General features: G+C 42.4%; 4 protein-coding genes across 5 annotated transcripts in view; 1 reads left to right on the top strand and 3 right to left on the bottom strand.

Annotated features, from left to right (window-relative positions):
• Positions 1 to 2: 2 nt before the first annotated feature.
• akap17a (A kinase (PRKA) anchor protein 17A) lies at positions 3 to 5,630 on the bottom strand. 2 transcript variants are annotated; one of them, XM_027025081.2, is made up of 6 exons: positions 5,525 to 5,630; positions 3,849 to 4,612; positions 3,358 to 3,506; positions 3,126 to 3,234; positions 2,678 to 2,809; positions 3 to 2,084 (listed from the first exon to the last, which is right to left on the bottom strand). In XM_027025081.2, exons 2-6 carry the CDS (start codon positions 4,602 to 4,604, stop codon positions 1,248 to 1,250), a joined length of 1,983 nt encoding a protein of 660 aa, XP_026880882.2. In that variant the 5' UTR covers positions 4,605 to 4,612; positions 5,525 to 5,630; the 3' UTR covers positions 3 to 1,247. The 2 variants fall into 2 exon arrangements, with proteins under 2 accessions (XP_026880882.2, XP_026880881.2); XM_027025080.2 differs by having other exon boundaries at positions 3,126 to 3,506.
• A 2,087-nt stretch (positions 5,631 to 7,717) lies between these two features.
• Positions 7,718 to 11,120, bottom strand: sowahca (sosondowah ankyrin repeat domain family Ca). The gene is given in 4 exon segments (XM_027025071.2): positions 7,718 to 10,377; positions 10,502 to 10,727; positions 10,730 to 10,798; positions 10,800 to 11,120. Coding segments are annotated over 4 exon segments (1,593 nt in total). The 5' UTR covers positions 10,851 to 11,120; the 3' UTR covers positions 7,718 to 9,130.
• Positions 11,121 to 13,480: 2,360 nt separating this feature from the next.
• On the top strand, positions 13,481 to 26,685 carry sept10 (septin 10; the record flags this gene model as incomplete). The annotated part of the gene is given in 15 exon segments (XM_035522698.1): positions 13,481 to 13,577; positions 13,729 to 13,751; positions 13,753 to 13,931; positions 14,291 to 14,476; positions 16,163 to 16,322; positions 16,471 to 16,514; positions 16,516 to 16,553; positions 16,807 to 16,836; positions 16,839 to 16,931; positions 16,934 to 16,967; positions 18,895 to 18,987; positions 18,989 to 19,067; positions 19,410 to 19,528; positions 26,324 to 26,479; positions 26,583 to 26,685. Coding segments are annotated over 15 exon segments (1,434 nt in total), but the record flags the coding sequence as incomplete, so codon positions are not given.
• The window catches only part of LOC113586729 (E3 ubiquitin-protein ligase SH3RF3-like), a 130,137-nt gene continuing 127,720 nt past the window's right edge, over positions 25,399 to 27,815 (bottom strand). The window contains exon 10 of the mRNA XM_035522997.1: positions 25,399 to 27,815. This exon is cut by the window's right edge and continues 357 nt beyond it. The gene's annotated coding sequence lies outside the window, so the exon portion shown is untranslated.

Here is a 27,815-nt window from a genome sequence, read left to right as displayed (position 1 = left end):
TGTCCTCCATTTCCTCTGTGTGCAACTCAAACACTGAACTGAGCGCAAGAAACAGCTACAAAACTAAATTTTTTTTTTCCAATGCTTTTTTTTTTCCCATTTCTTTAAACATTGGAGTCTGAACCTTCCTAATGAGGGTCACTACTGGATAGAAAACTAAATAAAACTTAACAAATTAAACATCTAATACATTATTATTAAGAAGAACTGTTATACCAATCTGATGTAAAGTAAAAGCCTTCAGTGTAGTAGAATGGCAATTAGGGACCAAATCGCATGCAAATATTCATATATTGGTTCACTTAAAAAAAAAAAAAAAAATTAAAAAAAAAAAAAGCTTTCCAAACAGGTGCATCCTTAAAAATCAATGGCAAAAGATACCCTTTAAAAGATACACTTTAACATAAAACAGATTCTTACGAAGTGCATGAAATTAACAGATGTCGTTTTCATCCAATTGTAACTCAAAAGGCAGCAACTCAATTACGTAGAGATGGCAATCTCAAGAAGCACGATGACCAGTGCACCTCAGACACGCTCGAGAGGGCCATCCTTTCCGTCCGCTCATTCTGATCTTTTCTACACTTAACAGTTACCTATATGAAGAAAGAAAAACACTAAGGAAAAAAAAAAAAGATATTGGGCAAAGTCTCAAATATTTCTGACTTTGCAGCTAACTATAAATGCACACTACTATGCAATGGGAAAGGAACGTGGAAAAACAAACAGACAAACAAAAGCAAAAAACACAGGCTTGGCTGCGGGCCGTGCTGGCGAGATACAAATCCCAGGTTCCCAGTGACCTCAAGCAACACCAAGCTTAAAAACAAGTGGAATACAATGCAACATTCACCATGTTGCTGTTGGGTGGAGTTCAGCGTGTTGTTGTAAATGGAGCCAGCCTGAACCACATGTCCACAAGAAAAAACAAAGATACTGTTTGTGTTTGTTGGATAAAAGATGTTGCTAATGGTTTGTCAAATTCAGGACCTTGGACCGATTGGAGAGCACCTGTGGAAAATGAAATCCTGACTTAATTTATTGACAGAGCTTCCAGTAAGCCTCTGTCATTTTAAGCAGCACTGAATTCTACGCAGATGTGCACCAGTCAGGCGTACACAGTCGTGCATTCTCACAGTATGATTTCATACCATGCGCAAAACATCTGCTCATCAGAGATTTAATTCAAGTGTTTAGTGGAACTCCTGTTGTCTCTCTCTAAGGATCTTCTAAACAGCCTCACGTTTTCAGTGGTGTCTGGAGCGCTCCTTCTGCCGGCTGAAGGACCGTCGCCGACGCCCTCGGCTAGAGGAGCGGCTCATGCTCCCGCTCCTACTGCTCCCAGTATTAGAGCTGCTGCTCCGACCATGACTACACCTGCTGCTCCGACCATGACTACACGCGCGGCTTCCTCGGCCCCGCCTCCCGTAGCTGTGGCTTCTCTCACGGCTCCTCCTGTACCCGCTGGGGCTCCACCCACGGCCATGACGCCCGTCACCACTCCGCCTCCGACCACTCCGACTCCGCCCATAACTGGGCTTTCTGCTGCTACTCCTGTGCCCATGACTCCGCTCCCTGCTGCGATTGTGCGCGTGGGCGCTCCGCCCACGCCTACTGCCGGAAGATTCTGGACTGCGTCTCCTTTCTTTCAAACCTCTCTGCTCATCTCCTGGAGGTTTCTCCTGCTTCCTTGCTTTGTTCTCCTGCCGCCCCTTTGTGACAGAGCACGCAGCGACAGGCTTGGTTTCTTCCGACCGGCAGGTCACACCGTTCAGCTGCGTTCGCACTTCACAGGCCTGGAGGTCAAGCTCGCTCTCTGCTGCTTCTGCAGGGAAGTCAAGCTGCTCCCCCTGCTGGCAGTCAGCAGTAGTGCTCTTCTTGAGCAGGTTCCCCAGCAGACGGTCTCTAAGCTCACGCTCTTTCCTCTGCAGCTCCAGAGCTCGGGCCTTTTCTTGCTCCACGCGATGCAGCTCTGCCTCCTGCTGCCGCCGCCGCTCCTCCACTTGCTGCAAGCGTGCTAGCTCCGCCTTCTGCTTTCGGGCAAGCTCCGCCTTCTCCTGTTCTAGCTGTTGCTGTTTCAGGGCCTGCAGAGGGCACAGGGATTCCACTAGTCTGAATCAGGCACTGACACAATTTTTTCTGCCAGCTGAATGAAGCTATTTACCTCATGTAACCCTTGAGATTTTAAGGAGGCTACCATTAGATTAGACTTCAAATACTTTGAATAATGAGTAGAAAGTTGCTTCAGACAGGTGACAAATTTGGGTAGAGGTTTGCAATACATCTCACCATACATACTAGCTTTTTCTGCTTTGGAGCTTTTGACGTCCAACTTGTGCTCCTTCTCTAATTTTCCATTAAACTGCTAAGATTAGAGATTTTGACCTTTCCCCTACAGAATTTCCATCTCCTCAGCCCAGTCATTGGCCTATCTTTGTGACTGAATTGAAGGTAAAAGCTTGTAATTGTACTCATGCAACTTGCATATGGAAAACTGCTCGTGTTCACGCTTTTAATGCTGGACCCGTACAACAAAGCGCTCCGCCAACACATGCCGTCAGCGTCCACACCTCATTGCTGGTGGGCAGCGTCCACTGGCTGCGGCTGGGCTCGACTTTTCCTGTAAGTCTAATGAGCTGCTGCATGGCTGAGCCTAACAGGCTCAGTGGTGACTGACCTTGGCTCTGCTCAGCAGCTCAGCAATCAAGCGGATGGACTCGAGGTTCCTCTGTGCCAGGAGCAGCTTCCGCTCCTCCGTGGCGATCTTCAGATGCAGTCTTTTCTGCTCCTCCTCCTGCTGCTTCTTTGCCTTTGTTGGGAATTTATAATAATTAGTAATAACATATGTTAATTAGTAATCATTTATATGAAATACTACCAATTAACGCATTACTGCATGATGCAACTCTGCACCTCGGCTTATTAGGTTTGACTCCAATGGTCACTGATCTAGGACTCACCAAGCACACTTGATGGCAGATGAATTTATGTTTCTGACTGCACCTTTATTATAGCTTGTATTGCCCAAACTAAACCACCTCAGCTCTTTTTACTTTACCCAAAAACTGAGCGCCTCATCATTATCTTATGCAAGGAAAAACATTCCACTAAGGAAAATCCACCACCTTCTTCTGGTTCCTTTTTTCTTCTCGCTCCCTCAGCCTCTCCTCGCGTCTCCTCAGCCTCTCCTCCCTGCGTTTCTCCTTCTCTTCCTCTTCCAGTTCGCGCTGCTTCCTGCAAAAAGAGTCGTAAAAACAAGAACTCCCGAACCCTTCGGCCAAAGACAACGCCTTGAGCCTCGTACTTTCAGGTAGCCCGAAAGGCCCCAGGGGTGTGGTGTTATGAAGAGAACAGTACCGCTCCTCCTCCTTGCGCCTCTCTTCTTCTTCTTTCTCTCTGCGTTTCTGTTCTTCTCTCCGCCTCTCCAGTTCTTGGAGCTTTGCACGCTCCTGTTGGCGCTTCTTCAGTGATGAGTCACTCAGGTGCTTGGTTGTGTCAAAGGTCACCTGAAAATACATTAATTGCCTTGTGTTACATGGGCAAGGTTCAAGGTAGTTCATGGCAACGTTCTTGTGAAAATATCACAATCTATAAGAAGCATAGCACTAGTGAACTAAGCAATGCCTCTCCATACATGAAGCCTGTGCAGGAGGTTGTCTCTGATTACTAAAGGTGTAGGACTTTCAGAAATAGGACAAAACCCAGGGACAAAAAAAAAACTTAATTATTTGGATAACAAGGACAATATGATTACAAACTTTATATCAAGGGGGTGAAATATGAGGAGTGAGACTCAGTGAGACTGAGATTTATCCATTAGAGATTAACCACACACTGCATCTGCTGACCTTGATACCACACGCCACTGCTTTGCCATCCTCTCCTTTGAGCATGAGCTTCATCCCTCTCAAGATGTCCATGGCCTTCACAAAACCTGTGTGCTCCTCGTACTGTATGTAGCCTTCAAAGTTCAGGTGTCCACCAAACGAGAACGTGTTGAAGTTCTTGCCCGTCATCTCCTCTCTGTACGGGTCCAGCATAGGAATGTCCACGTTGCGGATCTTACCGAAGCCCTCAAACACAGCCCTGAGGACGGCTTCTGAAGGCCTGTCGGAAGGGCTGTCCTTCTGGGCGAACCACTTGCAGGGAAGCCCCTCAAGGTGGATGGTGTCGGGTCGTTCTCCCGGAACGGTCTCGTTCATGTCCTTGGCGTCCCTGAAGAAGGAATCCCAGTCGTGGCGGGTGGGGAAATCTACCTTGTTTTCGGCCGCGCGAACTTTCAGGATGTCTGTGAAGCCGCTTAGCTTGATGCTTTTTCCATCTAGCTTGGCCAGGAAGCTCCTGACGGCACTCTTGTTCTCCACCTCGCCCTCAAAGCGGATAAAATCCATAGTGCTCTTGGAGATGCGCAGGGAGGAGAACTGGTCAGGCTGGACCATGTTCTTCAATCTCTCCATCACCTCCCAGTTGGAGATAGACTTGCCAGGCATCTTAAGCTGAGGCAGAGCTACACTGATTGTCATCCTGGCAATGGGCTTCAGGTAGAGGTTGTATTCTTTACAAAGCTGCACAGCTTCTGTGGTGTCATGGACAATGGTTGTCATCTTGGCAGCTGTTGTTAATTGAAACAGAGAAAGACTGAGTAATGTAAAGAGTACAACCACAACCAGGATAAGATGCCAGATAATGGAGATAACTGTGAAAGTGCTTACAATAAACTAGGCTAAGAAGGACCCATATCATCTACAATTATAATGTAAATACTGTTCGAGGCAGTGGTTTAAAGGCATACATGACCTCCATTTCCCCCCCAATTTCAAAGAAAAAATATTTTATTATTGTGAATCAAAGCCCTGGCTCATAACTAGGTAAATAGCACACAACACCAGAAGTGAGAAGACCAATGAAATGACAAAGCCCCTTCTAATGACTGACATTTAATTTTATATATTTTCGTTTAAAATATTCCTGTGGACAAAGCAACTTAATACCACACAAAATTGGACCAGATCAATACTAAAAAAAATCTTCCCTTTGCTTACAGGATGCCTTCAACCATTTGCAATACCTTAAGGCAGTTGAGTGCTAAGATCAATTAAATGCAAGTGAATGCAAAACCGAACCAGGTACATCTGCTCAATAACAGGAGCTGCATTAAAGCCAGACGACTATAAAGCCAAGATGACTATATTTTACTTCGTAACGAACGAATCTCCCTCCACTAACGCTAGCTAGCCTAGCAAACGTGCTAACCACGATCTTCACCACCAGAACAGCGCTGGGGACTGACACGGACTCGAATACATTACGGGTGAATGAAAATCTAATAGTATAATATAAAAACCTAATATGAAAACACAACTATTATCTGTGGAAACAGTGTCCTGAAACTTTAGCTATTTAGCGTTAGCTGAAACCGCTAATGCAGCAGTACTTCGCTCTCTAGCCTCTCACTCACTAAAAACACAAACAAATGCTTCACAGTCAGAAAAACATTCGAATTTATTCACAAGTTGCAACCAACCTTCTTGATAATGTGCCAAGGAAACTGGTTACATCTTTCACATGCTGAAAGGTGACTAATAAAGCGCAGCTAGTCTAGTTTCCACAAAATGGACAGGACGCTTCCGACTTCCTGCTACGTCATGAAAACCCGGAAGTGTTTGTCGCTTCTCGTGATGCCATCGTGCGATATTTTTTTACATCTGAGTTTTTGTTAATATTCAGATGTTATTCAGGCTGGCGCGTGATCCGCAGCTAGTGAAAATAACAAAAAAATAATCAGGACAGAAGGAACTGAATTATCACAAGAGTACATAACAGCTACACATACTGGGGACTTAATCATTCACATGGCAACCTACAGAGGAATGCAGTTCCAAACACAAGAAACACACAGATCCAAACACGCAAGCAAGTCCAGATGACCCAGCAGACATTGCAAATAGGGCCAAATCAGCAGTGATAATACATAATACATGTAGCAATCAGCTTAAAGACTTTAAGAAAGTGGAGAAATACCATAGTCCAAGAGCAAGGTTGTCGTAACGGTGCGTGCGTGTGTGTGTATGTATATATATATATATATATATATATATATATATATATATATATATATATAAACCGTGCGGGAAAAAGGAGTTCACATGTAGATCACCGACCAAAACGTCTCTGTCACCATGAGATCACAAAAACACCTCCATCATGTGATAATTATACGTTTTGTCCTACGTCCTTTACTCCTCCAAACCTTTGCAAGGATTACCGGAGACGTGGACTATTAAAGGGGATGAAAACAGATTTTCAGTCTGGTCACGTTAAGCAGTGCTGGGAACAGAAAGGGAAGGTCTTTTGTGTATCAGATGAATAAAGTTAGCCAACTGCATAAGAGCCTGGATTACCTAGAAAAACGTCAACCTAATATAAAATGGCTTCGCTAAACCGAATTTGAAAAGCTACATAGAAAAAAAAAACTTGAATGAATTTGCTAGTTTTATGCCGTAAACTCCTCGATAGCTTAGCTTTAAAGAGATCATAATTAAAACGATATAATGACATTTGAGATAAAAAAAAAATAGACGTAGGACAAAGCGTATCGGATTTGGAATATTTTTGCCTACCGAAAACGGCATTAATCTCTCTTTGACATAATGCACGCATGACTTCAGTCTTCCACTCACAAAAAAAGGTGAATGTAGTTTTTAGCTAGAGATTTTGCTTTTGAAACGTGATATTAAGTTTAGCGTAAATTTGTTGGAAAGGAAATAGGAAATGATCAAATTGTAATTGATCTTAAATACACTGCCCTTGTATCTTTAAATCAGATATTCCCAATCTCCCCTCTAATGTAGTGTAGTGCCTGCTGTGATGTGGATCTAGTCAGGCTTATACAGAGTTCGGGTGAATGGAGATGGCGTGGCCTGCTGCAGACCTTTTGGAGCGTTGACCAAGTTCCTTACTGAAACATGTTCTTTTTTTAGATCCTTTATGTCATCAACAACTGACTTTACCATTATTAGTCTTTAGTAGTTTATTTCAGTTTTATTTGTTTCCGTTCTGATTAGGTAAATGCCAGCACTATGTAACACTTTGTGCTCCTACCAAATGAGAATGTACTTTTTTTTTTACTCTGGGTGCTCTAAGGTTTCTTTTTTATGCCATCTTAAGATTCTTTGATAGGGTACATCTGCTGTAGCTCACCCTTGGCTTCTTTGTTAGGTGTCTGGAACGGGATCTTTGTAGAGCTGTAAATGTAAATGTGAAAAGTACAATATAATGCCACGAAATAGAATTGTAGCAGGTTAAAGAAGAAGGAATGTTCAGGGCTCTTTTTTTCTTGAGGATATAATAATTTTTCTGTCTGTGCTGTTTGATAATATACTGACAAATGCAGGATAAATGTGCTTATAGGCTTTTAAGAGAGCATTTTTAATGATTCCTCTCATGTTACCAGAACAAATGTAAACATTTTAAATGCCTGTCATTTTTACCAAATTCATGATCGTATATATCTAAATTCCAATTTAAATAATGTCATATTAACATCTTCTGAAGGATTTAAACTTTCTAGAACATTCAGTTAAGAAGTGAAATGTAACATATCTGATACTTGCAATCAAATGAATAATAAACGCACACCAGAAGGTTGGCTATTATGCAAGCATTAATGATTCATTTAAAAACAGGTTAAATCGAATATTATAGATAATACATGTAATAGAATAACATAAAGATTTTATTTTTATATTGCGTGAATCATTGTTTTCTTCCAAAGGAGAGTGGTTGAATTCACAAAGGTATGGTTAAAGTGCACTGCAAAATCTGACTGATTTCTAAAATTACAATTTCGATGATATAATTTTCATGTAAACAAAATGGAAAAAAACCCAAACTATATTTCTATATTTACCTTGTTTAATTTGACTGAAAGGCCTACTTATAATCCTTCAAAAACATAAATGACTCAAATCATTTCAGACTGACCAATTTTCCCAGTGACATAGGTGTTCACTACAATTAACATCTGCATTAAGGAATGGTATTCAAAATTTAAAAGCATGTTAGGAAACATCCCAAGCATTTACTACCTACCATTAGAGCAGGTATAGTGCTAGCAACAGATAAGAGGTGTTGTTGTCCAGGGAGCACACATACTGTCATACTGATGAATAAGTCATTCTGGAGAGGAGCATCAGTCAAATGCTGTACATAAACCAGATATCAGATTTCAGTGATTAAGTAATTAATTTTTAGCCTCACCCAACTTAAAGTTTGACAGAGGTTAACAGCATATGGAATAATTTTTAAAATATATAAAATAGCAGCTATTTCACACAACAACAGCTTATAAAAAAAACAGCGTGTAAAAATCTGGCTGTTTTCATATATTGACTGCAAGGGTCATGATTGCTTTTCACATTTATCCATCAATCTATGGTGCCTCTAAAAGCCACTTATAACCACACCAACCCAGAAAAGGAAATCCAAAACAAAAGAGCCTTAAAATGCACACAGTCCCAAAGGAGGCTAAGACTGAACCATGCAATGAGGAAAGCAGAAAGTACAGGCTCAAAAAATCGGCTCCAAACACACAGGTGCAAAATGCATTATGCATAAGTGATCGGTTTCTCTGTTCTGACAAAATCTAATATATTTAAAGCTAATTAATTTAAATATGTATGTAAATAGGTTTTTAATTTATTTACATACATATATATGACTGTATTAATAGGTCTGAGGTTATTACTCTCATAAAAGCAGTACAAGCTAGAGTCTCAGACTAATGTCAAAGTGTCAAGTGCAGTTCCATTGTGATCCAGCAAGTGTTGATAAGTTTAAGTTCCCATGTGGGTCACATTTCCACACGGACTAAAGCTTTAGACAGACCTAATTCAGCACTAATTCATATCACCAGTCAAAAGCCTAACCGCCAACTGTTTGTCTTCATGCTGTCAATGCTTTTGGAGTTTGACATAATCTGAAATAACTACTACACTAAAAGGAAAATGGTGACTTTCTCAGGTCCCAGAACTCATTTCAGTTAAAAAAAAAAAAAAAAAGAGTACCGTTTCATTTTCTTTAATTCCATCAATTTTTTTTTTTTTACACTACACTGAAAAATGTATCTGTTTTATCCAAAGAGGTTGGACACAGGTCTAGACTTGACGGGGCTCTTCAGGGACTCCTCCTCTTCCTCGGTTTCCCTGAACGAGGTGCTGTGAACAATCTGGGTCTTGGACCGGCCTCCCTTCAGCTTGATTTTGCCAATGGAAGCCTTGCGGTAAAGTGGCCTGGGCCTGGCCCCGCCCACACCCTCACAGGCTCCGCCCACACCCTCCTCAGTCAGGACCAGCATCCGTAACGGATTCAGGTTGGACTGGAAGACCTTAGGGAGACGCCAGTGTCCAGCACCACCTTCCGTGTCCTCGTCCCCATGGACCCTTATAATGTCCCGGATGTCCGCTGCCACGGCCGTGCTGAGGTACTGATGGGGCTTTCTCCCGCTGTAGTCCCGCACCTCCAGGTTGGCGCCGTGAGCCTCCACTAACAGTTTCATCACCTCCACGTGGCTGTGCATGGCAGCCAGGTGCAGAGGGGTGTATCCTGCACATGAGCGGGCGTTCACATCGACCGCCACAGAGTGCTGTTGCGCAAATGTGATCAGCATGGCAATGAGATCACACTTGCCCTGCTTGGCAGCCCAGTGCAGGCACGTGAAGCCGGTGACAAAGTCCTTCTTGGTGATGAGGCTGGGCTCACGCGTCAGCAGACGCTGAAGGTTCTCCCATTCCCCATCGCTTGCGCACATCATCCACTCGTGCTCCAGCGGGTCCAGCGCGATGAAGGCAGAGTCCTCCGACACAGAGTCTCCGTCGCCCTTCACTGAATCTTGTCGCCCAGCCGTCGCCCAGCCCTGAGAGCTTCTCCGGAGCAGGCTGCGCCGCACCTGCGGGGATTCGCCCACTACCCGCTCAGCCAAGCTCTTGCGTCCCCCGCTTGGCGCACTGCCGTCCGTGCCTAAAGGCGCCGACGAGTCGGCGTCGCTTACACCGGCCATCGCATTGCTCGACGTGTCGCGTGTCCCACGCCGACGGGCTGCGGGCTGCGCTGAGAGCGCGCGTTTGCTGCGCGCCGCGTCCAGCTTCCCCGGGCGGTCACGGAGGCACGTGTCCTCAGTCTCGACACGCTCAATTTCGTCTGCCGGTTTATCTTTTTCAGGCACGTTTGCAGGCTCTTTTTCTTTCAGGTTTGCATCATGCGAACGGTTATAGTCGGAATCCGAACCGGTTGCTTCAGTCAGCGCAACGTCTGACACGCACGGGCCGTTATCCTCTTTCTCTGACACACTCACGTGCATTCTCTTATCGCCACTCGTGGCTGCAGGTGAATCACTTTTTTTGCTACAATCGTTTTTTTCATAGGATTCCAAACTGTTCTCATTCCCGACTGATGCCACGTCCCGGATGCGATTGAATGAGTCGTGATCGATGCCGTTTTCTCTAACATCTGAATGACGTTCCATTTCTTTGGTCGTTTACGGCTCCACTGGCGTTGCAGTGCGGCGATGCTGAACTCTGAGCGAGAGGGGTCTTGCCATCTTCCGCCTTCTCCCTCCTTCTCCCATGTTCACGATATTTCTTTTTCAAACAGACAATTTTATCCTCGTTTTCCTGCTTGATGTAGGCAACGTTGTCTACAGCCCTCCCGAATGCCTCACTGAACAATGTTCTTTTGTGGTTTCACTAGCAAAAAACACTTTAAAATGGTCTATTAACACTTTATTTTTCACACGCCCCCCCCTTTTCAATTAGAAACTCCAAAACGGCCTCTTGTGTGCACTCTGTCGCCATTGTGCAAATTGTTATTTTATTATTAAATATATGTTATTCTATATTTGTTGCACCCGAAGCATATAACATATTTAAACATTTTGCAAAGAAGCAGGTAACGATATCCTGTCCTCCGTTATCAAAAGTGTGTCATCCACAAAATCAGTGGGTAGTGTCAGATAGGGGTCGCAGTCCTCGCAAAGATGTTTGCGTCCCATCCTAGCAACTCCCGGTAGCTAAAGAGCTCAAAGTTGTGTAACTGGTTTACGTTATCGATCATTTTGGCTCAAAACCCCGAGAATACTACAGCGAGACAGCATGCTTGAGTGCTCCAAAATGGACGCTAATGCATTGTTGCAGTGACGAGTGTGATAAGGAGGGTCAGGGAAATACCATTTTACACTTTAGGGGTTGAATTATGACCATTATTAAAAATGTGGGTATGGCGTTATTTACGCAAATGTAAAAAAGTAAATTAATAATATTCCTTAGAATTAAGTATACATTAGAAAACAACAGAATTACATTTATAATACGTTTTTAAAACACGATTTGCGATAGATTCACCTGAGCGACAGATTTGACTGAGTCGGTTGCCTCACTTATTGGGATAGGAGCGATGAGTTGGCTTTGTTACTCATCCGTAAATAAAATACATTTAAAGTCTTTTGTTATTAGTTAATTTTACAAATGGCATCTAACATTATCTTAGTTATTACAAATGGCATCTAACCTAGGTTAGTTAGCTTAGTTATTACCGAACCTAGGTTAGTTAGATTAGTTATGACCTAACCTAGGTTAGTTATTACATAACCTAGGTTAGTTATCTTGTTATCTTAGTTATTACGTAACCTAGGTTAGTTGTCTTGTTTATCTTAGTTATTACCCAACCTAGGTTAGTTATCTTAGTTATTACCTAACCTAGGTTAGTTATCTTAGTTAATACCTAACCCAGGTTAGTTATCTTAGTTATTACCTAGCCTAGGTTAGTTAGATTAGTTATCTTAGTTATTACCTAACCTAGGTTAGTTATCTTAGTTATTACCTAACCTAGGTTAGATTAGCTAGTCTGCTGAATGAAATATTGTGTTTGGGGTAATAGTTGTCTGGCTGTCTCTCTGATAGCTAGCTGTCCCAAGGTAGTGAAAAATGTGGTTGAGAAATTATTCTCTGCTCAAGCAGGCAGTGGTTAAATTACAATGTTAAGACATCGTATCATTATTGTTATTATTTGCTAACGCTGGAGAGAACCAACATTGCTGAATAACTAAATAACTAAAATAAGGTTGAGCTTCTTAACTATCTATCTAGTTAGGTAGGATAGCAAACTATCTAGCTAGGTTATCATGTCAAGCCTCTCACATTACATTTGAATGAATACTTTAGATAGTTAACTGTTTTAAAAATGCGCTAGATTAGTTCATTAGGATTTATTAGCCATTACAAGTCACATTTTTATTTGACTTTTAAAGTGTACCATGACATTTATGTTAAAAATTAAACTCATACAAGCATCTTTTGTCAAACAGTGTAGTTGTTAGGAATGCTTAGGCTAATGGAATTGAAATTAGTTTTATTAGTTTTGAAATTTGATTCGTCATACACATGCACAGACAAATAAAAATGTGTATATGTTGATTATTAAGAATTAAGTTTAGAATTGAAAGGATGTCACTTATAAAACTAACTGTAATTTTTAATGATGAGTATGTGCTTGTGTATGCCATTATTAAAGTAAGTATGTGTACAACATCGCAAAGTACTACACACACACACACACACACACGTGACAAACATAATGTGGGAGTCTGTACCATCACATTACTCTCACGGAATGCTCTGCCCCCCACGAGTCACGTGGTACGGCCCACGGCGTGCAGGGGGATTTACGTGTGTGCTTGTAACCACGCCCCCGGGATTGCAAACACCTGCACAGGGTTTAATGGTGAATGTTTGTCTGTCTATTTAAACAATCCCTGTCAGTGTGTGCACCGTTGTTACTCATTGTCGCTACTTTGTGCGATATAACTCTCGATATATGTAAACAACGCTGTAGTCGTAATGTCTGTGTGTGTTAGTCATCAAATGTTAAACGTGTTCTCATGTTCACCGTAGATGTTGTATGTGAGTGCCACCTTTGTCGTATGTTTAATGTTAATAAACGTCTTGCACCGTCGAGGAAGTCTGCCCTGCGCCATTCAGCACTCGGGCCAGCAGCGTTACAAAATATATATATATACCACGCCCCCAGGGGATTGCGTACACCTGGACAGGGATTAATGTTAAACGTTAGTCTGTCTACTTACACCCCTGTCAGTGGAAGATCCCCGTTGGTCATTGTTTCCCTGTAATGCCTGTTTGTATCGTCTTGACTTGCATGTTAGTTAGCTTTGTTAAATGTAGAGTCGTGCTGCTCGTAAATGTTACATGTGCGTGCCACCGTTAATGTCTGCGTTGTGTGTTAATAAACATCACTGTCACCGTCGAGGGAGTGTGCGCGTCTGTACCACGCCCTGCGGCACTCGGGCCAGCGTTACGAGATATATATATATATATATATATATATATATATATATATATATATATATATATATATATATATATTAGTGTCCCTATTTGTCTCCTTTTTCTTCTTCATTTGTCCTCGTCCACTTTCTCTGTCGGGTCATGCTGGATTTGACCGTCTGCCAGATCAACTGGTGAACGAATCCAGAAGCCAGGGCTTCTATTTCATCATCCTCTGTATTGGTGAGGACAGTAGCACCATGGTGAACAATGACACAATGTAGTGTTCAGACATGAGAATTGTTTCTGCATCACACTGCAATGTATATCTCAACATCTAACCAGAAGTTAATTTAAAAAGTGTCTTGCATCCTTGTTTTCTTCTCATTATCAGGGGAGACTGGCATTGGAAAAATAAACATCAATGGACACTTTATTCAACACCAATTTTGAGAACTTTGAGCCATCCCACTTTGAGCTGAAGGTGAGGCTGAGAGCTCAGACTTGCGACCTCCAGGCAAAGGAAAGAAACGTTGGATTGAACCTCACATCGGTGAACGCTGCTGGCTTTGGAGACCAGATGAAAAAGCAGGGAAGGTAGGCTTTTTATCTAGCTCTGTGTCATTGATTTGAGTGTTCTGCAGTAATGAAGTAGGTTTGTCTGAATGACTTTAACAATTGTTCATGGTACGTTAGAAAGAATAGCTTTAACTGGATATACTGTACTGTTCCTCTAATGCAGGGGTGTCCAGATCTGCTCCATTACCGATGGAGTGCAGTACAGTTTCTCAATTACTAGCTTTAGAAGGTGTGTTTAACAGAGGAGTTGAATAAAGTGTGTTTAGGCAGGCAATGTATTGGACCAGAGGTGGGCATCCCTTTTCTTTTAAACCAAAGCACTCTGAAAAGATATTTGCCTCTGTTTTTCTTGGTTTGAAACACTTTGCATTTTACAGCTATTAGAATATTGTGGATTACATGGACACTCAGTTTGAGTCCTACCTGCAAGAGGAGCTAAAGGTCAAACGCTCCCTTCATAACCACCAGGACTCCAGGATCCATGCTTGCCTGTCCATCATGGCACCAGCAGGCCACTCCCTTAAGTCTCTGGACCTGGTCATCATGAAGAATCTGGACAGCAAGTTCAGCTTTCTCACCACAGTCAACATGCCTGTGTGTTTGTCTTCAACCCAATAGCATTACCATGACTGAAACTTCCCAGCAGCCCTGCAAACTGCCGTACTGCTTCCTATGAGCTAAGGCGAACATCCCCAAGTGTTTGAGGTTCATGCTTGGACAGAAGTGTCCTGAGCAGCTTGTATAATAAGCTAAGCTTAGATGCACCGATGTGAAAAGGCTAATGATCCTGTCTGTGCTTTCTTTAGTTTAGTAGTAAATTCCAGGAGCTTCTCAGGTATGAGAACAAATTTGAAATCCTGTATATTAACTGCTTTTATTTATTTTTGTTGCATGGTATTGTGATGCTGGTGGCACAAAGGGAGCAAGATGTGTGGTTGCTAGGTGCTCTTTATTTTCCATAAATAAAGACATTAACGTTTGGCAACATAAATGAAACAAAAGGTAAGTGCTTGTGGTGGTTCTCCCCGCCAGTTACCCAACAGGTAATCTGCTAATGCGCAGTGCCGTCCCTGCTGACCTGCAGGTTGAAATGGTGGAAGGGCGAATCAAGGGACAGTTGCACATGGTTAGTAGGCCGCTGATTGGGAGAGGGGAAGGTGTGCACTGTGGTCCTCCTGCTGGGAGGCCAGCCACCTGTGACAGGTATACATTTCAATGTCTGTCTGACCTACAGTAATGGTCTCCATACAGGGGTGGCAGTCTCACACAGTTAACGACATGGAACTGATAAGACATGGGTGCTTCTGCTGTACATCAGCCCTTGAACTTAAACCACGATTGTCTGAAATTAAGTCACATTGACATGCTGGTGAAAAATACCATTAAGGAACCCTGCTGAACAAATCCTAATGTAACATTACTCATAAAGCAAACTAAAAATGACTTCTGCATCAAACAGTTTGACAGGTAGACAGGTGTGAATGGATGGCTTGTTCTCCTGGAGGTATTAGACCACCGTTCACAAATCTCTAACGACTCTGCTGTTGATGATCGTTCTGCACTGCTTTGCTAAAATCTTGTCGTGCTGTATGAAGAATATTCCTGAAGATTGTGTAAGTGCAACATAAAAGTAAAGAAAATGCGTAATCTGAATAGATGACAAGCACTGATGACTGATGAACAAATGCTAATGTAACATTACTTAAAAAGCAAACTAAACACAACTTTTGCATTAAACAAGTCAGCATTTATGGTAGGTGTTAATGGATGGTTCTTTTTCATTTTTGCAATTCTTCCGGTGGGCTTGGCCGCCATATTACTTTACTTGTATATTATCCCAGGGGTGTCACTAGAAATAAAGTCCTTCAGTCTAGTTGGTGGCTTTGTTAAATATTTGGGTGTGATATAATTTAGGCTGCTTAATTTGTCTTGTGGCTCTGTGCCTTTGCCATCCACCCACATTACTATTGTCCTAAATGCAACACCCAAAACTGGCACATGCAAAACAGTGGCGCCACCATTCACTTGGCAACTCAAGGTTGGTTAGTCACCCAGCTATTAGATGGGCTAGTCTGAGGGACGGGCTACTTTTAGAACACATGAGAACAACACTAAAGAACAACTTTAGTATTTTAACTTGGTAGCAAATTTAGCAGAGCCTGACCTGTGGTGGGATAAATATGACCCTTGTGCTGACCTTAGAGAGATAAAACTGCTGAGAAGTTTTAGGGCTTTGTTTCCTGTTTTAGGTCTATCATCCCAGTCATTGCCAAAACAGATACTAGCTCTAAGAGTGAGCTACACAAATTCAAGATAAAGATCATGAGTGAACTGGCCAGCAATGGTGTGCAGATCTTCCAGTTCCCCACTGATGGGGATCAACATGGCCATGAATGTATGTGCTGGAATGTTTCTACTTCAAAACCATCATTACATGTGTAACACACCACAGAATAGTGGGCACTTTACATTGGCCTGAGCTACAGCAGTAGGCTGGCTGGGGTCAATTCAGCAGTATGGGGTGTCACTGGTTGACTCTGGTTTTTACCTCTTCTAGATCCACCTGCCACTTGTTATGGTTGTCAGCACAGAGGAGGTGAATGGTGAAAGCAAAACAGTACCCCTGGGCTGTAGTGCAAGGTAAGTGTTCCCAACCTTCTTCACAGCCATAACCTAGGAGAGAACTCGCCAACAGCAGACTGAGGCTGTTTAGCACAAAATATTAACATCCAGTATGTCTTCAGTGCATTAGCCTCCACAGCTTAGTCACATACTCTGGTCCTGACATAACAGAAAATGTCTGTTTCGGTTTTAGAGGAGAGTGCTTATAGGCAGCTGTACACATTCATAGAATAACCTGTGTGTGTGTGTCTTTGCACATGTTCCTCTTCAGCGGAGAATAACAACTACTGTGACTTTGTAAAACTGAGATGTTGATCTGGGTAAACATGGAGGATCTCCGTGAGCAGACTCACACGCACCACTACGAACTTTACCGGCACTACAAACTAGGAGATGCGCTTTAGACACCGATGCTGAGTCCGAACCAGTCAGGTACAGATCACTCAGGCTTAACACTTTCAAAAGTGATTGAGTTAGGGTTACAAATTTAAAGAGTCTCTCTTGAACACCAGTCATTTATCGATAATTAATTGATCAGCCCCGATGCCCCACAATACACATGACATATGTTCATGATCATATAACCTGGTTCAAGTTTTCTGCCAAGTTGTTAGCTCTGTCTAACTGACATGCTTTCTATGAGCAGCGCCACTGATTTTACTCGCCAGTCCTACTTGATGTAATGGCACCTAACGGTAAAGTACTTTTCTGTAGTCAGTGGTCCAACAGTCGGTTGTGATGGGAACATCATCCCTCGATAGCTGTAGTTGCACTTTGTCCTTTCTAACATGTACAGTTCTTCCTAATGACTCTTCAGTGTGTCTCTGAATGGGATGCGATGTCCTGGCTCAACAAAGTTCATCACCGTCAAATGTACTTAGTGGCATAATCACTTTAGTCATATTGCACATTAGTTTTAATGATTTCATTTACTTCCCCGTTATTGCAGTTTTTCTTAACCAGTGCTGAAATAATGGTTGAATGAAACTAGCTTCCCTGGTCCATGTTTTCCCTGTCTTGTGCATTTTAGTTCCATGTAGTTTAGTTTTCTCCGCCCCTCGTTTGATTGCTCACACCTGTCTCTTGTTTCTAATCTTGTTAAGTTCATGTATTTAAACCCTGTCGTGTGGTGTTTGATTAGTTTAATGTCTGTTTTTGAAAGCCTGTCTCTTTATGTAAGTTTGTACACCATTTGTTCTAGCCTGCTTCCCCAGATTGCCTTTGTGTATCCTAGCCCTTGTTTTTGTTGCCATGTATCCCCGTCATCTCAGTGTTGACTCTGTGACCCTGGACCGTTGTACCAACTCTGGACTTGCCCTAATAAATCTCGCTCTTCTCCGCACGTTCGTCCGCCTCCTCACCGTTAGTCGGATGTCAACTTTTTTTAAATGGTACATACATAAGAGGACTAGTTTTATCTAAAACTAAGCACTGTAACACAGTGGTTACAAGGCACACTTTCATTTTTTTATTTTTTTTTCCACGTGGAATGGGCCCACACCACACTCTTCGCTAATTACATGATTGCACTTTCAGAAACCATGTGAGATTTATGCGACATCACAGTAGGCCCATAAACAACTGTTATGAAAAGTCAAGCCTTGCAATTTTATTCATTTACTTTCGATCTCTTAATTGATTAAATTCTTAATGGCAAATAATCAGTAATCTATTAATAGTTAACAACCCTAGTGTCAGTATACCTTTGACATCATGCTGCAGGCTATTAGAAGTAGTTCCCAATACAGTCTTGTGATTTATACTGATCAAATACTTTATTTATTTGTACCCCAGTTTTCTCCAAAGGTTGGTTATCTCCAGCTCCACCCACTAATTCCTGGAGGGTGAATGCTACACGCTGCCTCTGATAAGCGTGTAGTCAGCCACTGCATCTTTTTGAGCGGCCACCAATGTGACATCACTGGATGGCACCTTTTTGGAGGAGTGCGCCAACCACTATCTCCACCTACGTTGGCAAGTGTCCGCCGGGATTGGTTAGCGGAATGTTGAGAAGGGAGCATCCAACCCACCTAGAGGGTGTGACTGTTGGTGAGGCCAGTGGTGCACTCTGGGACTCCCCTCTAGGGATGGCTCTGGCATAACTGGTGATTGTATCAGCACTTGCCCAATGACATGGCTAGTGCTTAGACTAATTATAGTATATTTATTTGGCTTTTTGCACTTCTGAAATTGACTTGGCATCATACCGTATAAGTTTACATTTCTCTGATTTGATTTTTCTGCAGTGAACAGATCTTTCTAAATGAAAACGTGTTTAATTTTGGACTCCAGTGTGACCAGGTAAAACCACAGGTAGAGGTGGTCTGTAGTTGATGCTGGTTTTTTGTGTGTGTGGTAGCCTACAGCAAACATATGAGGCCAAACATCAGTAGATTCTGGGTGAGCTCCAGCAGTGTGAGGAGATGAGACAGACATTTGTCCAAAGAGTGAAGGAAAGAGGCTGAGTTTAAAGAAGTAGGAAATGAAGCCCCCTGCAATTTTTCTTTTTCTAAAACTCAAAGCTCAGAATTTGTCTAGAAGGCTAAGCAGCAGTGCCAGAAGCCACAGTCCTCTTAGTCGTTACTGTCGTGTCTGTGCTTTATTAAGTTGTTTAATCAGCTTCAGTTCGAGTGCCCTTGGAGCTCACCACAGTCTGCTTCGTCAAGATGGTCTTATTCAGCCTGGACTTTAAATGCGAGAGTCTGGCTGTCTTTCAGGCACCTGGTTATGTGGGGAGTGGGTAAAGAAAAGGAAATGTCCTTTGTTGAGAAACGGAACATTGGGCATTTGTTATTTGCAAAGGTCGTCACTATTTCTCTACTGTGGGAGTTATGAAAATGGTGGTTGTGTGCCGCTCCATGCTGTTGGATGAAGAGCAAGCTAAAGGAGGAGAGGAAGACTCTGGAGGAAAAGATGCTCTCCTTCAGCACACGCAGACCTGCTGCCCAGCTGTTCAAAGCCCAGTCCCTTAACACCAATGATGGCAGCAAGATGTATGTATGATGTAACTTACTTCACTGCCCACTTTACACAGCATAGAGTTGAACAAGTGTGCATGAACTGGATTTGAAAATGCATGTTTGGGGTTGTGTGCAGGTGAACACACATGTACAGAGTGGGGCTGAAAATTTATATAAACTAAAATCTTTTAAATAATTTCACAACTCCACACATTAACCACGTCTGCTGTTGTCTAAGGTTTTTGTGGGCTACACTTTAAATCTGAAATAGTATGCCCTACCAGTGCCCAGCTGCGCGTGTGTTCTGCACAGCTGGTTTAAACAGACAAAACGTATCCACTGGCACTTGCTGTTATCTCTTTAAGGAAAGCACAATAAATACAATCCCCACTCTCATATCCTCATGCAAATGAATGTCCTTAACATTAGCACATGTAATAATTAAATTGTTACATGTTAAATTCTTGATATCAAATTAAGTTTGACTAGTAAGAAATGAAATTCCAAAAGTATAAAAATTCTCAGTGTCAAATATTGAATTGTAGTTATCAACACTTACGTTTTGTTTAGAACCAACTCCATTTTTACTTGATATCAGAAGTTGGATTTTTTATATCAGAAACATTAATTTTTATGTGTGGAATCTATGGCAAGCCATTTTATCTTTTATTCCCATTTTTCTTTATCATAAATTCAATTTATATATGTGAAAAATAGATTTTTGATATCAAGAATTCAATGTTTCTAGCAGAGATAGCTGCTGTATACTAGATAAACCAAAAGAAGGTTTACTGATTGCTTTGTTGAACACCTTTAGACCATCAGAATTGAGAATTAACCAAGAATTTTTTTGCCAATGCAGTTTACTACAAATTTCCGTTGCATTAATGACGTATCTGTTTGCATTGGCAGTGGCTGCCAATGGGCTTGCCTCCTAGAGCTTCAGAAGCATGTAGCTTGCACATCTGATTTGTGTGTGTGTGTGTGTTATATAAAATATATATATAGCACATTTTTGAACAGTTTTATCTGGTACCTTTCCAATAATAAATGGAAAATCTGGCCTCCTTTTACCTGGTGTATTTAATCAGGCTGGAGTATGTAAACACCTTCACTGTACAACCTGTAGAGAGAGGGGGGGGGGGGGGGGGTGTCTGGGGGTGTGTGTGTGTGGGTGTCTCTCCATGACCATGTCTCTTTCAGCTTGGGATTCCTGTGAAGAAATGAATGCGGTACATCTACTCATACAGTGATACTTCCACTGTCCTTACATGTAGAATATTTTGTTCATGTTACATGATGCCACATCGTTCATTGTTAACTTTATTAGTGAAGCAGCATATCAGAAATATTTGATTTTGGCATGTTATTACAGTATAATTAAAAGCATTGCTGAACATAAGTCTTGTTTGTTTTTGTAGTATGCAGTATCATGACTGGCACATTTTGATTCTTATGATTAAAATTTTGGAAGGTGAAGTATCATGCTCACCTGCCACATAACACTAGATGGCGCCATATGACAAGTTCATGACTGTGTGTGACGGCGCTTGACCCACATACTGTCTTTACAAAAATGATTTGCAGGAGATCAGAAGAGACCCACAGGCAGATGGATATTGTTTGTGGGTATTGACACCAGTATGCCTTCTTAAATTTAAGTTCACTTGGTCTGCATAATGGTCATTAGTCACTGTGGTGTAGATAAACAGGGTTTATAGGTCATGAATGGATTAGTGTGATGGATCAAATCCTAGAACCTTTGCCTAAAAAAAAAAAAGACTACAGACTATTGTGTGCATGTTTCACCACTGTTTACTACCAACTTTGTGTAAAACAATAAAATATGAACAATATGAGGTAAAGCTTCGGCCAGATCCCTGATTGGTTGCTAGGGCAACGGGAGTAGAGCAGAGAGATTCGGAGCCAGTGGGAGGTAAACAGGTCAACACTGGAATTCAGTTTGCTGCATCTGGTTGCACTTCTGTCTCTATTTATCATTTTGCTTACAGAAACGTTAGAGGGTACGTACGCCCAAACTGTGATGCTTAAAAGGAAGTTAATGGGCTAAGGGGACAGCTCACGCGCTAACTTGTGCTGTGCCGCCATTTAATTGTTATGTACACTTGAAATTTTGAAAGATCTATTCTGCTTAAGTCCTGTGAACTTTAAGTTCTTTAGAGTCCTAATTTACGCTTTCCACATCAGTGTGGTTTTCTGTACCACTGAGCAGGAAACCAAATCCAGATCTGCTCAGACTTTCCAGCACAAGGCTATTTTTCTACTCAGTTTTGTTCTGCATTTGGTAGAGATGAAAGATGGTCTACTATCAAAATGTAAATTTGTTGGTCAAAATCAATAACTATAGAAAAAACGAGGCAATAGAAAATGATTGCCAGGTGAACATGAATCCAAGCAAGGCCTGCTTATCCTCACTTACACCCTGCCGTCATTCAGATTTCTTCCTAATGTCAGTGTTCTACATTTGTAAAGGAGCCTTCTGCTTTGAAACTAAATCCAAAATGGAAACAATTCTATGCGCTGTTTATTTCCAATAAAAAAAAACAACACACAGATGTCTTGTAGTCCTGATGTTTTTCTTAGCCACATGCTCCAAGCAGCAGCTCACAAACAGAAATAGCAGTACAACTGAATATCACATGGAAGGAGCAAAATATCTGCACAAACAAGAGCATTAGGATGTGATTATGTGGAGTCCTACAGTATTCGTAGGTTGTAATCAGTAGCACCTTACTGTTTGTGCCCTGAAGGTGTTGGAGTAGTATGCACCTGTATTAGACCATCTTGCAGCTGGCCTATGACCCCATGGGCAGCTGCCAGGCAGACTGTAAATAAGAGAGGCTCCAAAACTAAGATTTTTAATTCATGACTTGATTTCTGTGCATGTCTTTTACTTCAGGTAAATTCTGGACAAGGGATTAATCTCCAACCTTATCTAAGCAAGAAGTAAGCAATGACTAACCTTTGTAAAATAAAAGAACCTGTTAGTGTTGCTAAAGCTAAGCATCAAAGACACTGCTTTTGTTTAACAGCACAACAGTCGCTGCGTCCCTGGGTCTGTGTAGAATTTTAAAGTGAACGAACAGTTCTCGCCCTTATTCTAGACCGAGGATTCTTATTGGCAGTCATGGTGCCTGGAAGAGTCCTCTGCATTTGCATTTAGATAGACAGCAGTTGACGGTTTTCCTGAGCAATTCTTCCCAGGAAACGTATGGCACGGAAATTGGTTTGTCATTCGAGTCTGCAGCATGAGACTTGAAATTTCCAATTCCCAAACTCCACTCCACTCGGACAAGAGGTGTGATACTTTGAGTAGCGACGGGGGAAAGTACAGTATCAGTCCCGTGATGCTCTCATCCCGCCGATTCTTCCATAGTTCTGTTCCTTTTTTGTCACCTGTGATTCCATTCATTCTGGAAGGTGCAGTGGTAATATTTTGTTATTGGTTTCTGCTTTATTTAAAAAGCCACCGTTACCTTATGGTTACAAAGTAATTAAGGCTCTCTTATATTTTTGGAATGTTATGTGCATTGCTGGGGGAACGAGGCCTTACCATGTAGAACTGACTTATGAACTGTATATAATTTTCTATGTGTAGACTTTTTTTATTTATTTTTTTAAATAAATGTTTATTTATTTATTTTTAATTGTTTCATGCTATGGCTGTGTACTACCTGTAGCATATGCCAATAAGGCAATTCTGATTTGAACTGGGAAGGGGGGGGCTTTGGTGTTTGCAAGTGCAGACCATAAGAAGATTATGGTACATGAGTGATTTAAGATAACGAGTGTTTTTGGAATGTACGTAGAAAACAGAAAATTAGATGAGAGAAGTTTCAAGAGTGATCTTTGTCACATGTTTGTGTGTGAGAGAAAAATCTCTTCATCTCTCGGCTGTAGTGCAGATCAAACAAGTGGGAAATGTCTATTTGCATCAGCTGTTCTGATGTCGTTCAAATACATCCTACTGAGTCCCTCTGAGAGAGAATGGACATCAGGGTTATAGCCAGTGATGCAGTCAGAACAGACATAAACTGACCAGTGAACCACGCTAATGTCTGTGGAAGTGATTCAGAAAGGTAACCGGCTGCAGCTGACTTGACTTATTTTTATGTTCACAAGGCAAGTGAACTTTAAATTGGACTTGGTTCTCTTTCTGGTCCTCTTTAGTACTGATGAGATCTCACCCTACCTCCTTTAGAACTCGGATCCCACCTGTCTATAGTGTATTCAAGGTGGCAACTTCTCATACTGCTGTTATTTGGTTATGCTACATTCTAGATGTGTATAAGTAAAAAAAAACCAAAAAAACCCCCAAATACATGTAGACTTTTTTTCTGCAGACCTGTACAATCCTGTATACAGTGCTTTTTCTTGTGTGTTTGTACCCTTGGATATTGTGGCTGTGGTCAGCCTGGGCTGCTTTGTGTTCACAGCGCACAAGTGTAGCAAGCCTCACTGCCGTCAGGATGGGGTTCACCACACTGCCACCAGTGCTGTCAGGAGGTGGCTTGAGGCTGCTTCATTTTGGGTTCCGTTTAGGGTCTTCATTTGACAATTTGTGAAAACATTCTGTGACTCCACGCCTTTGTGAGCACGTTCCCCAGCGTGGACGATGTGATTGGCCAACTGAATGATTGGGTCCTCTTTATATTGCCATGGATCAGGTATGCCAGTGTCCCATGGTGCCTTGAATGGTAGTCACTACATGGTCACGTTAGATGCTCCTTTTGTAGGTTCTTTGATGGGGCCTTATGAGTTTATAATTAACACTACTGTTGTAAGAGCTTTGTCATGCCTTAGGAGTTTGTACTTCCATTTAAAATCAGCATTTTTACTTAGTGTGTTTTAAAAGTGTACATTATTTTCTGTCATTTAATGTGTTTTGTATGGAGTTATAGGACTTGGTGTCATTTTCTTTGACCATGTTTTTACGGAAGTAAGGAGGATTTCAAGCTTGTGTTTGTGGTGTTGGCCTAAGCCCATCCTGACATTACACTCCTTGTTCGATTTTTATTTTGGGGACCTGAATGTTTTATCGTGTATGTATTGTTGCAATAAAATTGTTTACATTTACTGGGTTTTTTTGTGTCGCGTCCTTTCCAGGGCCAAGATGATCAAGCCCGAGATGTGATAATATAATGTTGTAACACTTGTCTACATGTAAAACATTGCCAGTAGACAGTGGCTCTGATATAAACACCAAGTGGGCACTAAAGACAGGGCTGCTAGACTACCAGGCTTATAACGTTTCACTGATGCTGTACCAAAGGCTTCAGAATATCCAACCAGATAAACAGCACGTCCCAGCCAGCAAACAAACGCTGAAACTGAGCAAAAATGTGGACTGGCTGGGAGCTGATGGTGGGATTTGAACTGCTGCTATGCTGATCTACCGAAGCAGGTCCTATAGGACACATGAAATGTAGTCCAACAAGCAGCAGACCAGCCTGACAGGTTTGTGTTCTGTCAGGAACAGCCCACAGCATCCACTCTAAACAGCACGCTAACGCTAACGCCAACACCCAGAACAGTGCCTAGGACATACCTAGAACCATGCATAGAACATACCCAGAACGTGCCTAGAACCTTGCCTAGAATTGCACCCCAAACCACATGTAGAATCACACCCAAAAAAGGTGCCTAGAACCGTACCTAGAACAATACCTAGAACCGTACCTAGAACCCGCAAATTTTTAAACAGATGAATGGGAAGCAAGTATTCATGGAGTGGTGTAACAGTAAGCGTGAACCTCCACCCAACACGTCTCTTAAGGAATAGCAGATGACTCAGTGACTGTTCTATTTGAGGCAGCGGTTTTGGGAGCAAAAACAAAACCAGTCCATGTTTCAAATCCAAGGCATTTATTGCTAAAATGCACTTAACATGAAAAAAACAAACAAAAGAAACCAAAACAGATCACAAGTAGTCAGTACAAGACAATGTGTAAATGAATTCAATGTCAAATACCAGAGTTAATGAGGCAGGATTCCTCAATATCTCAACTCTAGCACCAATAGGCTATAAATATGTTTTCACAATATATATATTTTTATATATATCTTTTTCTTCTTAATGCAGTTATGTCCTCTTTATAATCAGGCTTCATGCTGAATGAAACCCTTCTAGAGGTCTTTCTCAGTGGTCATGAGAGGAAAAGCCCTGCACCGGGCGCAGGACCCTCAGACGGGATGTCAGCAGGGTCACAGGGTCGACTTGTCTGCATCATGACAACGGCACCTTGTCTCCAACGCGGAGGTGCACTTGTGCTTGGCTTTCAATGAGCATATTGGCACAGGCACGAATGGGGTTTGGGGGTCAGGGGCCACTCCGACACAGGCTGGGGCAGAAGAACACGACACTAAAGGATCATGTCAAAGCTGTCACAACTTCATCTCCATATTCAGAACAAAAGAAAAGACACGGAAGTCCAGTGGAGTTCATGTGAGGTCCTCTGGTATGGAATGGCTGAGGTAAAGATGTAAATACAAGTTGCTTGTGTGTGTGTGTGTGTGTGTGCATGCGTGCGTGTGTGTGGGGGCATTAGTTTTCTGATGGTGCAAACATAATGGTCAGCTGTCTGCTGAGACATGAGTGTCCCAATCAGGAAAGCGTGCAGGTCCATCAGCAGTCATTAAAATGATATTCCATCCAATAGCTGGAAATGAGAAGAGACCATTACACCCAACCCAGAGCCTCTTAGTCTCCACCTTTACCGATGGACAAATGTACCTGTAATCTGTCAATCTCCAAATTACCACTTAATGTGCTCAATCCCCAGTTCACTGCGGTGGTTGTGATACCAGTCCCATCCAGGACTGCAGTATGATTCTGAAGATTAGACTCTGCTGTGTGTTCCTCCTCTCCTTTGCTATTGGGGCCAATCGCAGCTCCAGCGAGTCTGGCATGTACTGCTCCACTCTCTCCGAGTTCTTTAACACTTCCGAGAGGTTCCCTAAGACGTACGAGTTCGTGCCCTGCTCTGTGGGTTCACACGAATAGGGTGCTTTTTTAAGCAGCAGAGTTTCTGTGCTTCCACAGTGTGCTGTGTGAGTGTGTGTGCAGCTGCGCAGGCCTTGCTGGAGTGGAGATTATCGGCACCCGGACCCCAGCGCAGGTGGCACGGCAGCCTAGTCCTCAGGGGGACAAATATGTGTACCGTGTGTGATTGTGTGTGTGTTTGTGTGAGCATGCATGTATGTGGTGAAGGGTAATCATTGCAACATTTGTCTTTTCATGACAGTCACGCTTTTAGAACAAGCATGAATGAACAAACAGGAAAAAAAAACATCATCGCTTTGCCAAGTTTAAGACACATTTAGGACATGAATATGGTGTATTCACATAAGAGAGCAGAAAATCCACCTCCTACAAAAATAAGTCCCATTTCCCCTTGGACCTCTAAAACACAGCTGTAATACAACACAATATGTTTCACATTTCATTCGACTCCCTGACTATGGTAGGGGGTAGTGAGGTTCCACAGAGATGCAGGAAAAAATTCAGATACTGCCCCAGTTTCCCACTGTAGTCAAACTTGAACGTGCAGTTGTGCTTCACTGTGCAATCAGGTTACTCTGTGCAGTGTGCATGTGTGCTGACTGCATGTGACTACTGTCAGGGTTTACAATCTTTCAGTCAAAACCTTTTTACTGATACCATGTAGGTCAAAACAACTGAAGTCACAAGTTGGTATGGAGATCCTCATGGAGTTTCATGTCACTAGCATGCAGTACGGGGTCATCGTCGTTTAGGAGGAGGGTCATGAGGTTTGTTTGAATGGGTATTTATATAAATGTAACCAGTAACACACTGCTAAAAAGGGATGGCATGAGCTAACCCCCTTTAACAGACAAAAAGCATGTGGAGTATCTTCCGAGGTGCAGCCTCCACACTGACAGGGAACAGAGTTTAAACAGTGAGCAGGAGAACACAGGAGCACACGTCTGCTTCACGCCACAAAGAGATGAGAACACACTTTCACTTCACATTAGCACGAGATCTTACATCAGAGCCACAAGGGGGCGCAGAAGAGCACACACTTCTGCTTCAAAGGAGGTTTCCTGGGATGAGAGGCGCACTGCTTGAGAGTGTGTGCGTGTGTTACAGCTGCGTGTTGTGTCATAGCTCAACCGTTCATGGCTTTGGGTGCATTTTATTGTGTATACAAAAAGGGACTGAAGTGATTTTGCCTGTGTGTTGTTCCCGTTTGTCTTTGTGCTTGTTGGTTAATCATTTGAGGTAACCCTGCCTCTGGCCACAGGCTTGAACACAGAGGGGGAAGATGGTCACTTCTTT

Source organism: Electrophorus electricus, chromosome 25, assembly GCF_013358815.1.
Source record: "Electrophorus electricus isolate fEleEle1 chromosome 25, fEleEle1.pri, whole genome shotgun sequence".
Classification (NCBI taxonomy): Eukaryota; Metazoa; Chordata; class Actinopteri; order Gymnotiformes; family Gymnotidae; genus Electrophorus; species Electrophorus electricus.
This window is presented reverse-complemented; position numbering and strand designations above follow the sequence as displayed.